Source organism: Drosophila novamexicana, unplaced genomic scaffold (genome assembly GCF_003285875.2).
Source record: "Drosophila novamexicana strain 15010-1031.04,08,12 unplaced genomic scaffold, DnovRS2.1 tig00000108-arrow-pilon, whole genome shotgun sequence".
NCBI lineage: Eukaryota > Metazoa > Arthropoda > Insecta > Diptera > Drosophilidae > Drosophila > Drosophila novamexicana.
Window position 1 is genome coordinate 5354254 of NW_020824772.1, and position 14536 is coordinate 5368789.

General features: G+C 43.0%; 3 protein-coding genes across 4 annotated transcripts; 1 reads left to right on the forward strand and 2 right to left on the reverse strand.

Moving 5' to 3' along the window:
- The first annotated feature begins 6978 nt into the window (after nucleotides 1-6978).
- On the forward strand, nucleotides 6979-8017 carry LOC115771727. The gene is made up of 2 exons (XM_030717551.1): nucleotides 6979-7138; nucleotides 7196-8017. The coding sequence occupies exons 1-2, from the start codon at nucleotides 7105-7107 to the stop codon at nucleotides 7915-7917; spliced, it is 756 nt and encodes a 251-aa protein (XP_030573411.1). The 5' UTR covers nucleotides 6979-7104; the 3' UTR covers nucleotides 7918-8017.
- A 63-nt stretch (nucleotides 8018-8080) lies between these two features.
- LOC115771724 (solute carrier family 52, riboflavin transporter, member 3-A) lies at nucleotides 8081-11012 on the reverse strand. 2 transcript variants are annotated; one of them, XM_030717548.1, is made up of 3 exons: nucleotides 10895-11012; nucleotides 8358-9507; nucleotides 8081-8296 (listed from the first exon to the last, which is right to left on the reverse strand). In XM_030717548.1, the coding sequence occupies exons 1-3, from the start codon at nucleotides 10987-10989 to the stop codon at nucleotides 8099-8101; spliced, it is 1443 nt and encodes a 480-aa protein (XP_030573408.1). In that variant the 5' UTR covers nucleotides 10990-11012; the 3' UTR covers nucleotides 8081-8098. The 2 variants fall into 2 exon arrangements, with proteins under 2 accessions (XP_030573408.1, XP_030573409.1); XM_030717549.1 differs by lacking the exon at nucleotides 10895-11012 and adding an exon at nucleotides 9581-9755.
- An 892-nt stretch (nucleotides 11013-11904) lies between these two features.
- On the reverse strand, nucleotides 11905-13722 carry LOC115771726 (ferrochelatase, mitochondrial). The gene is made up of 5 exons (XM_030717550.1): nucleotides 13451-13722; nucleotides 13010-13397; nucleotides 12846-12947; nucleotides 12469-12790; nucleotides 11905-12409 (listed from the first exon to the last, which is right to left on the reverse strand). The coding sequence occupies exons 1-5, from the start codon at nucleotides 13485-13487 to the stop codon at nucleotides 12095-12097; spliced, it is 1164 nt and encodes a 387-aa protein (XP_030573410.1). The 5' UTR covers nucleotides 13488-13722; the 3' UTR covers nucleotides 11905-12094.
- Nucleotides 13723-14536: the final 814 nt, after the last annotated feature.

Here is a 14536-nt window from a genome sequence, read left to right on the forward strand (position 1 = left end):
AAATCTCGAATTGATAGCAAGTTGTTGATGTTCATACGATGCAGGAGTGGTATGCTTAGTGCCGGGTCATGTCCGATGATGTTTAGGAGCGGTGACCTCACGATGCCAGGCTGCTTGCTTAGTGATTTGCGCAGGTTTACAAATTCTGTGCCATTGATAGTTGCAGACCGTTCGAAAGTTATCAGGAAGGTTCCTGAGACGGTTACCTCTGCGTCATCATCTGTTCGGACGCGCGCTGTCGCTTCGTTGATAACCACGACGCCGTCATCTACAGGCATTATCGCTTTCAGGTGGCTAGGTTGAGTGTGGCAGTTGGCGATGTTTCCCGCGTGAAGGGAGCTAGCACAGGTTTCGCGCCGTGCTCGTTCGCAGAAGGTGTTATGCGTAGTTACGGTGCATCCAGTAACTGCAAAGGTATCCTTTTCGCATTCCGCCAACGTGTCTTCGTCGAGTCGCAGAATGGTTTGTTGGTGTGAAACGGGGTAGACGGAGACCTTTTGGCACCTAAACTCAACTTTAGGGTAGGCTATTAATATGTGGATAATATTCTCGGACTGAAGGACCTTGATCTTAGAAGCTTCTATCAAGCTAACTATTGGGGTATCTTGTTCGATAAGTGATTTTAGATCGGTATGATCAAGGATTGTAGGATTTACTATGCTTGCTTTTGCCAACGTTATGGTGAGTACTAAATTTTGAATTTCTGTGTTCAGTATTCTATTTCTTGCCAACAGGGTCTCGAATAAATGAGGAGTGTCAACCAAATCGCCTTTGCGGGAACTGATAATTTTATTGATAGTGTCCGTTAGTCTGTTTATTTGTTTTTGAGTTTCGGAGTTTATTAGTATCTGTTTGGAGTTAGCCTCCACCAACTGCGTCTCTGTAACGCGGATCCTTAAGAAATCTGAAGCATCAGGGGTGCCAGCAACAACCTTCAAGGCAGTGCCTAAGAAATCGAGGCTTCGTGCAAATCTGTGATGCACTTGAAGAACGGACAACAATGTTCTAAGGTGATCTGTATCTACGTCTAGTAGTTTGCGCATATGCGACTGTGGAAAGGAATCGGACAGTCTTTCCGTCTCGTCTATCATACTAACAAATTCGGAAATGTTACTTGAGTGCCTCAAGTAGCTACGTTGATCGAACACCAGTACTTCCCCGTCTAAGACCGGAATGTAGTTGACATGCGAGAAGTCGGTGATCCGAGCATTTACCGCTGCTAGTGCCACAAGCAAAGTGAGTGCAAACCTGAAATGGACGAACAATATAAGACGGTGTTTAAACTCTGAGTTGGCTTACTAGCTAATTGTGGAGGAAAACTTATTTCAGGTTGTCCTTATGGACCACCCTCCCCTTAATGAGGACAGACGTTCCCAGGTCTGCTTCGACCTTTTGTTCTGAGCATAAGGGAGTTAACTTGTTCCCTAGCCTCTTGTTGTTCTTCTGGAACACCTTTTCTCCTACCTCGAAAACGCGGTTTTGTCTGGATGCATTGCACCTTTTGATATTGTCTTGCTGTGCCTTAATTAGCCTGTTTTTGACGTTCCCGCGACGATCAGAAGCTGCTGCATGAACGACCTCAATTGGTTTCTCGAGGGTTACTGAGTGCAAACTTTTGTTGTACTCTATCGTAGCCTTTAAGATTAATTCTGTAGTGTCGCTGATTTTCTTGTCTAACTTGAGGCATCTCGCAATTTCGGTCAGGGTGCTATGAAAGCGCTCCACCTGGCCGTTTGAGGTGCTGTGAAGCGGAGCCGCATTCACAATGCAAATGCCGTAGGCGTTTCGGAGCATCGAAGTGATGGTCTCGGAATTGAAGGCCGCCTCGTTATCGCAATAAATTGTCTTGGTTGCGGGAAAAAGGTTAACAATTTGCAGTAGAGGGCTTGTGACATCGATTATCGTTCTGGATAATATCGGTTGGACGACTGCAAATTTTGAGAATTTGTCTATGCAGGTCAAGAACTGTTTCTTGTCTGTCGAGAAAATGTCAATATGCAACATTTCGCCAGTATAACTTGGTATAGGCGTTTCCCCGAGTTCTTGTTTCTTCGGGTGCCTATCGTATTTGGCTTTAGTGCAGACCCTGCAGTTTGCAACCACTTCTTTGGCCAGACTGGCCATATTGGGAAAATAATAGTCCCGAAGTACTTGTTTAATGTTTTCCTGAGCTGCTCTGTGCGCTCGATTGTGCTCGGCAGTGATGATTTCTAACTGCTCGTTTTTGTCCGTTATATCTTGCACAAGATTTTTGCAATGCCAGAATTGGGTAGCAGGGAAATACAAAATCAGGTCGTGTTGGAAACTTGCCAACGTGGGAAGATCGCAATGTATTGCATTAACGACTCCAGAATTCACAACTTCTTTGAGGGTTTTGAGAATTGAGCTCTTGTCAGTGTAACTGATCAAGTGGCGTGTTTTGCTGCGAAACAGCAACAAGTTTCGCTTTAGCGGAAAACGCGATTCCTCTAGGACAATCTGGTTCCTAAAGCAATTCAAAGGTTTGTCTGTTGTCTCGACCGTGTAGGTCAGGGAAAGTTCGCTGTGAACGGTTGCAGCGTCCGAACGGGGCCCATCTTGCAGAGCATTAATGTTTTGCCTTGAAAGGGCATCCGCCACCAGATTCTCTTTGCCCGGTTTATAAAACATTTTGGCATTGTGCTGGTCAATGTAAGATTTCCATCTTTTAATCTTGGAATTCGTGTTCTTGTCCGACACAGCGAACGTGAGCGGCTGGTGGTCCGTGAAAATGTTAATTTCCCTAGAACCGTACAGAAAGTTCTGCAATCTGCCTAAAGCCCACACAATGGCCAGCAATTCTCTTTCGTTAGTGGCATAGTTTTGTTCGGCCTGTTTTAAGGCGCGAGAAATCATTGTTATTGGCCTATTGCCTTGGGAAAGAACCGCGCCAATTCCACTGGCCGAAGCATCAGTGGTTAAATCGAACGGTTTCTGGAAGTTTGGATACATTAACATGACGTCTTCTGATGCCAAAATACTCCGCAGACGGTGAAATGCATCGCGTTGAACTTCATTAAATTCAACAGGGATTTTCTTTGATACGTGCCTACTAACTGAACCATTTTCCCCTTTAAGTATGTCCGATATCGGACGCGCTATAGCGGCAAAGTCCTTAATAAAGACCCTATAGTAGTTGGCTAACCCCAAGAAGGACCTAACGCTGTAGACATTCTTTGGTTCAGGGAATTCCTGAATGGCTTTAACTTTTTTGGGGTCGGATGTTGCTCCGTCTTTGGTTACAATGAAACCCAGGAATTCGATACTTTCCTTGAAGAAACGAGTCTTTTCGGGGCCTACACGCATGTTTGCGTCGATTAGACATTTTAACACAATGTTAATGTGTTGAAGGTGCTCCGTTTCGTTTTTAGAAAAAATTATGACGTCGTCTACATAGACAAAGCAAATCTTTCCTATATGTTCCCTCAGGATATCGTCTATTGCCCTTTGGAATATGCTGCTTGCATTGCGCAGGCCGAATGGTAGGCGACAGAACTCGTACTTGCCGCTGCTTACTGAAAATGAAGTCTTTTCGCGGTCATGCTCCGCAAGGTAAATTTGATGGTACCCCGACTTTAGGTCGAGGGTAGTGAAGTATTTTGCCTTTCCTAGATTTGCTAAGATCATGGGGATGCTCGGCATGGGGTAGCGGTCCGGTATGGTTTTTTCGTTCAGTTTCCTGAAGTCGATTACCAACCTTTTTTTTGGGTTACCGTATGAGTCAGTGCCTTTTTTATCAACCACCCATGTTGGGCTGTTGTAAGGCGATCTGGAGGGCCTGATTATGCCATCGTCCAGTAATTGTTTGACTTCTTTGTTTATGAAGTCAGAAACACCCATGAGACTCGGGTATCTTGAATACACAGGCTCGTTGTCTACTGTTCGGATTGTAGCGATAACAGCAGTATTAAAAGGGAGAGCTTCGTCTGCATTTGAGAAGGCTCTTTTGTTTCTGAGTATCATGTCCCTGAACTCTTTCTTTACGGAAGGGGGGACTACGATGTCGTTGACATCGGTGAAGTTCACATCAGCACATTGATAGTACTGGAGTTTTTCGGATGTACTCTGGTATTCCAGAGTGTTTTTTGCCAAGTTCAATTTGACTCCGGCTTGTGTTAGCAAGTCGAAGCCTATGATGGCGTCGAAAGAACTTAGGGTATCGAGGAGAAAAAACGGGGAGGTATGTTGGAAAATGTTCATCAAGCATTTGCGCTTGATTTCGGTAGACCCGTGGATCGAGTTTACCGAGAATGACTTGGCGACCGGCGTTATGGTCTTTAGCTCTGTTAAGGGCTTCACATAATTTTTTGCCGCGCCAGTGTCAATCAACATCTTCAGAGTTCTCCCAGCCAACCGTCGTTCAATGTACGGAAGCCGGGAGTGTTCCCTAAAAAATTAATCGAGTCGTCACCAGGTGCGTACTCGTTCTCACTCTCTAGTTCTTCAACTGCCTCTTTGGCCGCCTTCTCGAATTCTGTTACGGCTTCTTTGGAATCTGATTGTACGACATTGTTAACGCGTTGTCGTCTTTGACCTGTTGAACGGTCTGACGAATTCTTGCGTTTTGGTGCGTTGGACTCATTAGCCTGACGCTTGCTGTAGTCGGTTTTTTGTCTAAATCTGGAGGAAGAGTCAACTTCCATGGGCTGTGGAGCCTCAGTTTGATTATCTTTAGGGGCCTGGGGCTGGGGACCGCCCTTTTGGCGTTTCACAAAATGGGGATTTCTCTCCTGATTTTGCTCATCTTTGTTAAATCTGGTTTGCTTGCCTTGGGCACGGTTTTTGTTACTTTCAGCAATTTGCGCTCGGTCTTGCAAGGCTTTAGCGTAAGAGTTCGCGAACATGCTTCTCTCAATGCTAGCTTCTGCCTCTCTGGCAAGGGCCAGAGCGGATGGTAGATCTTTTGGTTGTGCAGGGAACACAACCGCTCTCAACGGCTTCCTAAGACCGGAGATAAAGGCGTGCAAGGCGTCGTCTCTGACCTCCCGGTTGAGCAAATCCGCGCCTTCTTGGTCGTGAGACATTACAATTTTGTTAGTTACGAGCGTGAGTTTCTTTTCGACGTCATCGTAGTATTGCATCAGGGACATTTCGCCCTGCGTAACTAACTCCAAACATTGTCTCAGCAAGCGCAAGGATGTTTTGTCCGAGTATGTGCAATCTAGCCTAGCTAGTATTGCATCGAAATTTAGGACAGTGTTGTGAGACACTAGTAAGGCTCCAGCTGGGCCTTTGATTTTGTTCCTAATGATCGCTACCGCTTGGTAGTGTGCAGTGCTCTTTGGATAGTTCTTGAATAGTTCGTACGCGTAGATGGCTGCTTGCCTCCACGCTACATACTCATCCTGTACGCCGGAGAAATCCGGCACAGATTTAATAATGTCCAAGGGAATATCGCATTTGGCGTTTGGATCGACGGATATTTTCTCGTATGTGACGATTTGCGGCGCCTCCACCTGCAAACTCTGTACTTGTGAAGCTAAAGCGGTTATTTGTGCTTGAAACTGATTTTGTTGTTGCGCTAAAGCTTGCCTGATGGCACCCTCAATGAGATTCTGAACTTGAGCCGGCTCCATTTCTTCAGTTACAACGGTATCTGCAGGAGTAGGATCTACTGAGCAATTGATTTCCCCCTCCCAGCTATCGTCACTATTATATTCGACTTTTATCTCCCTATAATTCCAACTCATTGGCTTATGGTTGGCACTTTTCAAACTTAGGCCGATCGAGAAAGATCGGCAGGTAACGCTGTTGGCAATAGTGGAAACTGGTGAATCTTGGGGTATGCAATATTTATTATAAAAAATTGTTAGGGGTATGCAGCAAAAAATGTAATGCTGCCGAAAGTATGCAATAATTATTCGTTTAAGGTATGCAATGCTTTATTGACAAGGAACGCTGGTAAAAGTATGCAACAGTTTTTAGTGAAAGTATGCAATGATTTAAAGGAATGAAATGCTGGCAGAAGAGAGCAGCAATATTTACTTTACTTTACAATTTTTTTTTTTTTTTTTTTTTTTTTTTTTTTTTTTTTTTTTTTTAAAAATCACACGTATCGGTACGTGGCGTTCGAGAATAATTTCTTCAAACTGAAATCACTTATGAACTTACATGGTATGGGTTCCTATTTATTGGTTGGGCGCCAGTTATTCATTAATGTATGTTCTGCGATGTAACACAATGTTATCTTGGGTAAGTTGCGTTGATCCCGCGCTGCCCTTGATCAAAATATGTTCTCCTTGATCCAGTAATATTACGAAAGATATGTTTTATCGGCAATGCCGGAGCAGTATATTTATTTCGGCGACTTATGTGTTGCGCGCTTCATATAAAACTAAAAACTAGGGGACAAGCAAATTATACAAATACCCTAAGCCTCAATGCATCACGCCATCAAAGCATGGTCGGCAAGCCGACTCAGCATTCCATGCAGTGTCAGCTTACCGCTGCTGGCCGTTCTTAGCGCAGAGCGCTGAACTCAGTTCTGGCGCGTCAGCATTGTTAATACGAAGCTACTTAATTGCTAGGGCAATATATTTATGCTTAGTTGTTAACTTATATAGTTACATTCAAACTAGTTTATATGCAAAACTATCATTTTACTGATTTCATTTGAAACGAAACTTTAAACATATTCTCCCAACAAATTGTAGTGTAACAGGAAACTGGAAAGCCTAGATTTGTTATTAACATTATAACATTATTATTATTAACATAACATTATGTGAGGATATTATCAGCCTAACTGTTAAATCCATATCTGAGATTGAAAACTAGCCTTCTTTGTTCAGTTAAAAGAATATTTCTCAAATTTTATTAGTATTGGAATAAGTTATAAGATATTAACTGAACTTTCAGAAATAGTACGTGGCTACAGTGGACTTTTTCAAGCAGGAGCCTTAGATTTGAAAAGTATTTTGATATTTTTCGGTTTGATTTTTTAATCTTGGTTGCAATGATTTTTAAACATATCACAGATTTTACACACAGAACGTAGAAAATAAATTTTAGGTAATTTAAAATCATTTCGTGTTAGTTGGTTAGTTTGATTGAAATTCTTCGTATTGAAAATTAAGAGCCCGCTAAATGGCAAACGCCGAAAACAATAAGGAGCTGAATGGTTTGTTGATAAAGATTCAATATGTCTATATTGCTCAATTAATCGCTGTTTTAACAGCTTTACCGAAGGCTATTGATATCGAGAATACCCAACACATATGCCTTTACCTGCGGAATCTACGGTTACGGCTCAAGCAAACTATACAGCAGCACACTGACCTGATTCAGACTTCAGTAAACATAATCAGGGAGATGGCTGATGTGTCCACAATGCTGGCAATGACGCAGTCCGGTCCAGAGCAGCAGCCTACTAAAATCAAGCGTCTGATTATGGAGTTTGAAAACATGCACACAGGAGACAATGGCTTGAGCTCAGTCGAGGTAATTGAACTGCGTGAACTGCTCGCTGATTTTCGACGACTTCACGAGAGTCAACTGCTGCGCGATAGTCTGATGTGTTTCAAGCGCGCCAAGGAGTCATTCGAGAAGGTTGAAACCTTGATGGGCCATTCTGGCCAAAGTGCTCTCGGCGAATCGGGCCAGCCATCGCCTCAGAGCAGTCAGGCAGTGGTGAGCAGCAATAGTGCTAGTCGCAGTCTGCGGGAGAAGATTCTGGCCTTCAATAAGGCCTCGGAGAAGGGCCAGAATATGCTGCAAAATTTTACGCATTGCTTTAGCAAAATGAGTAGTACGAATATTGCTTCTGCTGATGAAACGCAGGCAAATCCGACTGCATCGCGTTCCCGCACGAATTCCGGCTATGAGGGTGACGTGGATAGTGAAATCGATCAAACTGATAATGCCAAAAGTAAGGAACAAGTTGTCAAACCTAATAATTGAGGCATATTTATGGTTTAAGTTTATTATACACGTATATCATACCAAATAACGAGCTATGCCTAACATGTTATGTGTTTTAAATATTCTATTGTTATGACAAGGCGCAAGTAAAAAATAAAATATCTATATATTTACTAAACTATGTTAAAATCATCTAGTTGAGGATATTAAATCGGGCTGCTCAGCATTCCGACTCGGCGGACTGAAAGAAACGCGTATAGTTAATGGCAAAGAATATGGAGATAGCACCAATTGCCGAGCCCAGTTGGGTAATGGCGCCCACCCACACCAACGACTGGCCGCCCTGGGCACGCATCACAGTCGTAATTCCCAGCTTGGTGTAGCTGACGATTCCGACAAGCAAAGTCCACGCAGCTACCTGCAAAATTGAAATACAAAAGATATGAATATGGACAATAGGTTCAACTCGACTCACTTACCACTAGCACGGCGCCAGCTGTATTATCGTAGAGCGGTGGATATGGACTTAGGATAGCGGTGATAAATACATAGCTGGTGAGCAGCGCTGCCAGAGTCGAGAGCACATATATGATGCGCAGCGATGTAAAATATAGGAACATGGCCATGAAACAGGCCACTGGATTGGCAATAACACTCAGCGTTGCCGACAGGTGATAGGCGCGCGTTCCATACGGCGCACTCGAATATGATTGTATGCTGGGAAACATGCCGTTGCTAAAGAGAGAGATGGTGCCTATAAGCAGCAGCAAGCCAATATACTGGCCACGCGTGAGCTGTTGCAGCTGCGGTTGATTATCATCCTGGCCATACTCATACTTGTTGCCCTTGCTAACAGTAACCTGGGCATATTCGCTCTTCGCCAGTGACAGATGATTGAGCAGCGTGTAGCCAATGTAGCTGAGTACCATCAGGCCAAATAATATCAAAAAGAATACCCTTGTGTCAAACAAAGGTGGTTCTGTTATTTTCTGGTAGATCGCCTCGCCCGACTCGGTCTCATTCACAAACACACAGCGACCGGAGTCACCAATGCCCTGCACCAAGGCCGTGACGCTAGGTAGCAGGCCGCTGAGACCCTCGCCGATGAAATAGGTGACTATGTATTGTTCCTTGAAGCGTCCCATGTAGGGCATAAAGAGCACTGAGCTTGTGCAAGCATTGAGCGCGGTGAAGATGGTGAGTATGAAAAGCGCTACGCTGTGCTCGTTGCCCGCCAGCGATGCCGTCCGGTTGTAGAAAAACGCGGTTAACAGACAGGACATTGTGCCGATTGCCAGAACTGCATGTATGGTGAAGCCATCGTTGAGCTTCCAGGGTGAGTACTTTTGATAGACAGTGTAGAGCAGTGGTCCCAAATTTCCTATTTGCACCATCACGCTCAGATAGGATGGCAGACTCCAGCCCTCGGGCGCCTCATTAACCAGCAGCGGCAGCTGTATAAAGGTGCCATTCACGCCCAGCCACGTGCCTATACCAAAGCATATGGCCAGCAGATCGACGATCAGGTTGCGATTCTTGAAGACGCCGCCGGTTTTATGCTCCATCTTCTTGCTAATGGATCGCCAGTTGAAGAATGCACTTAGCTCGCTTGGCTCGTCTGTGGCGCATCTGAGAATAGTGGGTAAATCATTAAGATAAGATCCGTATACAACATTGTGTGTGCTCCATAATTGAGATGTACCTAGTTTCACTAAATGCCTTTTAACACCGTAAATGAGGCCGGCAGGTCGCTCATGAATTTGTACTTGTGGGGTTACACAATGCATTGGATGGAAAGTGTATTAACGGATCAGTCAAATATGTCAGGGTCGATATTAATTGTCTTAATTGTTAATTTTGAGAAATTCTCTAAAAGTTTTAAAGTCTATGAATGTTGCCCAATTTGGGTGACACATTTTAATATACTAAGTTTAAAGTAGGTCTTCATATACACATATGTTACAATTTTCATAGTGTCTGTATTAGTGTATTTAAGCTTCGTTGTGAGTTTTAATTATAATCTCACACTTATTCGTTAAGTTTAGAGATAGCGAACACAATATGCTTTTGTGGTAGGGTAGTAGGAATGTAAATACAAATACATTTGAGTGCACACACTTTCATTTAATAAACCTGACAGGGCATTTTTTTTTTTGGTGTATTGTGTTCGCATGTGTGAGCAGGTTCGCTTTGAAAACTTAAGCTGATAGCCGACCCGCTCTGAAATATGGTCAGGTTACTGCTCATTCTCAGGTATTCAGTAGTGTGTGAATGTGGTGACTAATTGACTGATATCAAATCAGAGCTAGAGCTAGGAATCCGAAATCTGGACTTAAGTTACCTTACGGGTTCTAAGGAAAAGTCGCGAAAACCTGTTGCATGAGACATTTTCAAATTTATTCTTGTGCAAATTCATTTGAGAGTTGTTTTGCACTTTTCGGCAAATCCACACCTCCTTGGTGGAAATGATGGTCAATGATTTGGTGGGTGAAGTTTCGGGTTCAAGTGTTTTTGACTTCGAGATTCCCACCATGAGATACGAGACCATGAGACAGCAAACGTTGCTCTTGCTTGATCAGCTTCAAACTAATTTTGAAGTTCAAGATTGAAGAAGTAGGTTTCAATTTTGAATGGCGATGACAGACAGCCAGAGATAATTGTTGTGTTTTGGCTTGAAATGCTTCTAACTCAAAAGTGGAGATCTAATCAATGCAATTAAACAGGAACGTGTACGTCTCCAGCGCTCAAACTGAAGTGGGGCAATTCTCATTTGGCTTTCTTCACGTAATTCAAATAGACAGATAACAACTGATTTGCTTTATGGGCACAACGTCACGCTGGCCATAAACAAAACTTTGATGCTGCCATAAACTATGACAAATCTGAGGTGGAAAATACTTGTGCACTAAATGAACAAATGAAAGCGGAGGTCAGTAAACGTACGTACGTATGTATGTATGTACATTTAAACAGGTTTCCATAACGATACACACACAAGCGGATTCGCAGCCCTTACCTGTCGAAATCGTGGCGTTCCGCTCCGGCGTGGTTTGGCGTTGAGAGCACAGCGTATACTGCACCGGATTGGCTAACATTGTTAGCTCCAGACATAACGGTGTGTTTAAAAATACTCCACAGTTATAGCTGGATTTACCAATTAATTTACGATCAATATGCCGATGTCGAGATTAGATTGCGCCGAGTATGTTTCATCAGATGGAGCGAGCACTGCTGTAACAATGATATAGATTCCTCGTCGGGTCAAAGTTGCAAGGCTTTAATTGCCAGCCAATTTCGAGCGTGGCTTAATTGGCGCGCGCTCAAATAGAACTGATTGAAAGCTGAGCGCGTTCTCTTCTCGCATCCAATTTCAAGACATCAATTCGTATGCTTTTTTTGCTGATTCTTGTGATATTTTGTGATTTATGTTGGCATTTGGAGTCGCAGCTACGTTAATGATGCATTCGAAGTTGTCCCGTTATGCAATTCGTCATACGGCAAACGTAAGCAAATGAGCAGTATTACGGCCAATCACTGCTTTGGCAGGGCGCGTGTTTACTAAAGGAACTCCGATGGCCATTAGAATTTAAATTTTTATGTGCCCACCATAAATAAAGAATTCGAAATCTGACAAAGTGATACCAAACAGCTGATGAAAACTGACCGGCGTTAAAATAACTAGAAGATAGCGCATTGCGCATGATACAAGTTCGATGCTCAAATGAGTAAGCTTAAGTGTGACGTAACATATGTGAAATGTTAATGCGATGACTTAAACGACTCTTAAGCTAACAATAATATGAAACGTAAATGATCTTTATGACCGAGAAAGCAAGTTGTATATATTTAAATGATTTTACGCGTTCCATGAGTACCGCATAGAATTTACAAGTCGTGACGTAACAGAGAGCGTTTATAGACTACAGACCAGAGGTGATTTGTGCATGGTATCGCGGCGCACATGTGTGCCACAGACAGAGAGCGCGCGATTTACAGAGAGGGAGATAAAAAGAGAACGGCTCATACTTTTGTTTATGCAGTGTCTTTATTGCCTTATGGACTCGCAGTCGCAAAACCCGGAACCTAATTAATGAAATACCTATAAGCGAACCGATTGATAGATTGATGAACATTGTAATGATAGCTTGAAGCTAACTAACTTAAAATGCACTACAGATGGTGCATCATGTGAGTCTCATATAAATAAAATGGCATTTTAGTGTGCGCATAGCTGTTGATACCATTTTTTACTTTCACGGCAGCGCTTGTTGGTGCACATGGGGCAGCGCATTAAGAACTTCGGATTCACGGGCTGATCCGACTTCAGATGATCTGCCACAATGCTGCTCAGTGCCTCAATAAACAACGGATGATCATTGGGAGCGGCAGCGCGACGTATCTCCTCCACGCCCACCTCCTTGGCCAGCTCATCGCAGTACTCAATGTCCAGCTCGTGCAGTGTTTCAATGTGCTCGTTAACAAATGCAATAGGCACCAGTATAAAGTTCTTCAGGCCCTGTTTTACATAGCCCTGCAATTTAATTGAGATTAGAGTCAAGCATAGAAGCATGGTCCCCGGAAATAGTTTACCTTGATGGCATCATCTGTGGCTGGTGCCAGCCAGGGCAGCGGTCCCACCTTCGACTGCCAGGCCAAGCTGTAGGGATTATTTTGGCCCAGTTCCTGCATAACCATGTGCACACTGGCGCCAATTTCCGAGGGATACGGGTCACCCCTACTTACTGCCTTGAGGGGCAGCGAATGTGCCGTAAAGAGTATTACAACATCATTGCGCTTAGTCTCCACAAACTTGGCCAGCTCCTCGCGTATGCGTTGTGCAAATGTCTTTATGAGCAGCGGATGTGTGCCCCAGCGATCAATAATGCTCCACTTAATGTTGGCGGGTGGTGTGCTGCGAATTGGAAACTGGGTTAGCAGTCTAACTTTCACATGAGCTGGCCATTTACTTTTCGCGGTAGTGGGTGAAGATCGAGTTGAAGCTGGAGCCGGATGTGGCGCAACTGTACTGTGGATACTGTGAGAAGAGCACCACACGTTCTGGCTTGTCGCTGCAGGAGAATATTGCATGAGGAATACATAAATCAAATTCTTGACGCTGCTGTCAACTGACCTTTCGATCTGCGCAAGAGTATCCTCAGTCAGTGGATTGACATAGCGAAAGCCAACGTAATGCTTATGCGGTGCCGTAGTTGGCGACAGTTTGTCCAGTTGCTCGCACATCAGCTGGCCCTGCAGCTCGGTCCACTTCAATATTGGCGAGCCGCCGCCAATTTCTTTGTACTTCTTTTGCACTTCTGGGGTGCGACGCTGCGCAATCCATGGACCGAGTCGGCTTTGCACCGGCAGCTGTATCATATCGCGATCCGTCATAATACGCAACAGATAGTCGTGCACCTGATCCGTGTGTTGAGGTCCGCCCATGTTCAGCATGAGTATCGCAGTCTTTGCCTTCTGGCTGCTGAAACGGACGTTGCTCGTGACGAAATTAGCGACATTACCTGTAAGGTAAGCAATACAATTTTTGTCTGGGAGAGGGTATTAAACTACTTACTTGCCAGCTTGCATAGATTTCTGTTATGCAAAAACATTGTTTTTACCAAAACTAGACGAAGAGCAAAAATGCAACCGGAACTATTTCTCCAATGTTTATTTCGTACGTAATTTAATGCAGGTTCAACACTATTAAGTGCACAGTAATTGACGGCAAATGTCAAATGCTTTTATTTACCTTCAACCTTAAATTTAAAGAAGTTCGCTATGAAAAGCTCTTAAAAGTAAAAATACGAAGTGGACCAGTTGGAAATTTTATTTAACAGTTAACAGAAGTTTTACATATGCTGAACTGTTATGTACGCAAGTACACAGCTTTGCCGCAAAAATATCGTTCTACTTTTTGAGTAAGACAAATTAAAATAATATTACATAGTTAGAATTTTAAATCAATAAATTATAAATAGTGATACTCTGAACAAACTCTATAGAAAACTTCATTTATAATAAAAACGAATATTATTGTACCTTATTACGAATACAACTTTGAAAATGTATAAAAAAAAACATTCTTCACGTAGTGAGGAGTAATTCTGTTAAGTTAGTATTTTTTATGTTAGCAAAAATAATCATAACATTCTTGAAGAGCTGCCAGACTGACGCAATGATTTACCGGCTACCATTATTGTGGAGTCGTAAGACCAGTCAACTTAAGTCGATATCGATTAAAAACCTCAACAAAAAGATACACGGGTATCTTCATTCCCTTTTCGGAATATGGTTGAGATTCATTGGTGCTCAGCAATCAATCGAATAATGTAAATTAGCAGTTTTCTGCTCCGGCTCTGTTAATATTCGATTTGGTGCGTTCTCAGGAACCAAAGAACAGCTGTTTTGATTCAAATTAAAGTCGGTTTCGCTTAATATCTGCCATATAGAAATGAAACATAAAATAATATATTTAAATATTGATTAAAAAAATTTTGAATTTAGCAAAAGTTTATTAGTAATAATTAAAAAAGTTCCTAACATATACAATGGCAGTTTCCGAATAAAACAGGGCTCGCTGTTAATAACAGTTCGGCAGAGTGCTAAGCTTGTAGATGCCTAACACATAACATAAAACAAACAGTGGTAGAAAATTGTA

What these genes read in the sequence shown, in the direction of transcription:
- LOC115771726 (XM_030717550.1), bottom strand. Translation starts at nt 13,487, where the DNA reads ATGTTTTTGCATAACAGAAATCTATGCAAGCTGGCAA. An exon ending in AAATCTATGCAAGCTGGCAA is followed by an intron (nt 13,398 to 13,450) that starts GTAAGTAGTTTA and finishes CTTACCTTACAG; the next exon opens with GTAATGTCGCTAATTTCGTC. An exon ending in CCACAGATGATGCCATCAAG is followed by an intron (nt 12,410 to 12,468) that starts GTAAACTATTTC and finishes ATTAAATTGCAG; the next exon opens with GGCTATGTAAAACAGGGCCT.
- LOC115771727 (XM_030717551.1), top strand. Translation starts at nt 7,105, where the DNA reads ATGGCAAACGCCGAAAACAATAAGGAGCTGAATG. An exon ending in AAACAATAAGGAGCTGAATG is followed by an intron (nt 7,139 to 7,195) that starts GTTTGTTGATAA and finishes CTGTTTTAACAG; the next exon opens with CTTTACCGAAGGCTATTGAT.
- LOC115771724 (XM_030717548.1), bottom strand. Translation starts at nt 10,989, where the DNA reads ATGTCTGGAGCTAACAATGTTAGCCAATCCGGTGCAGTATACGCTGTG. An exon ending in GAACGCCACGATTTCGACAG is followed by an intron (nt 9,508 to 10,894) that starts GTAAGGGCTGCG and finishes CACTATTCTCAG; the next exon opens with ATGCGCCACAGACGAGCCAA. An exon ending in CAGCTGGCGCCGTGCTAGTG is followed by an intron (nt 8,297 to 8,357) that starts GTAAGTGAGTCG and finishes TCAATTTTGCAG; the next exon opens with GTAGCTGCGTGGACTTTGCT.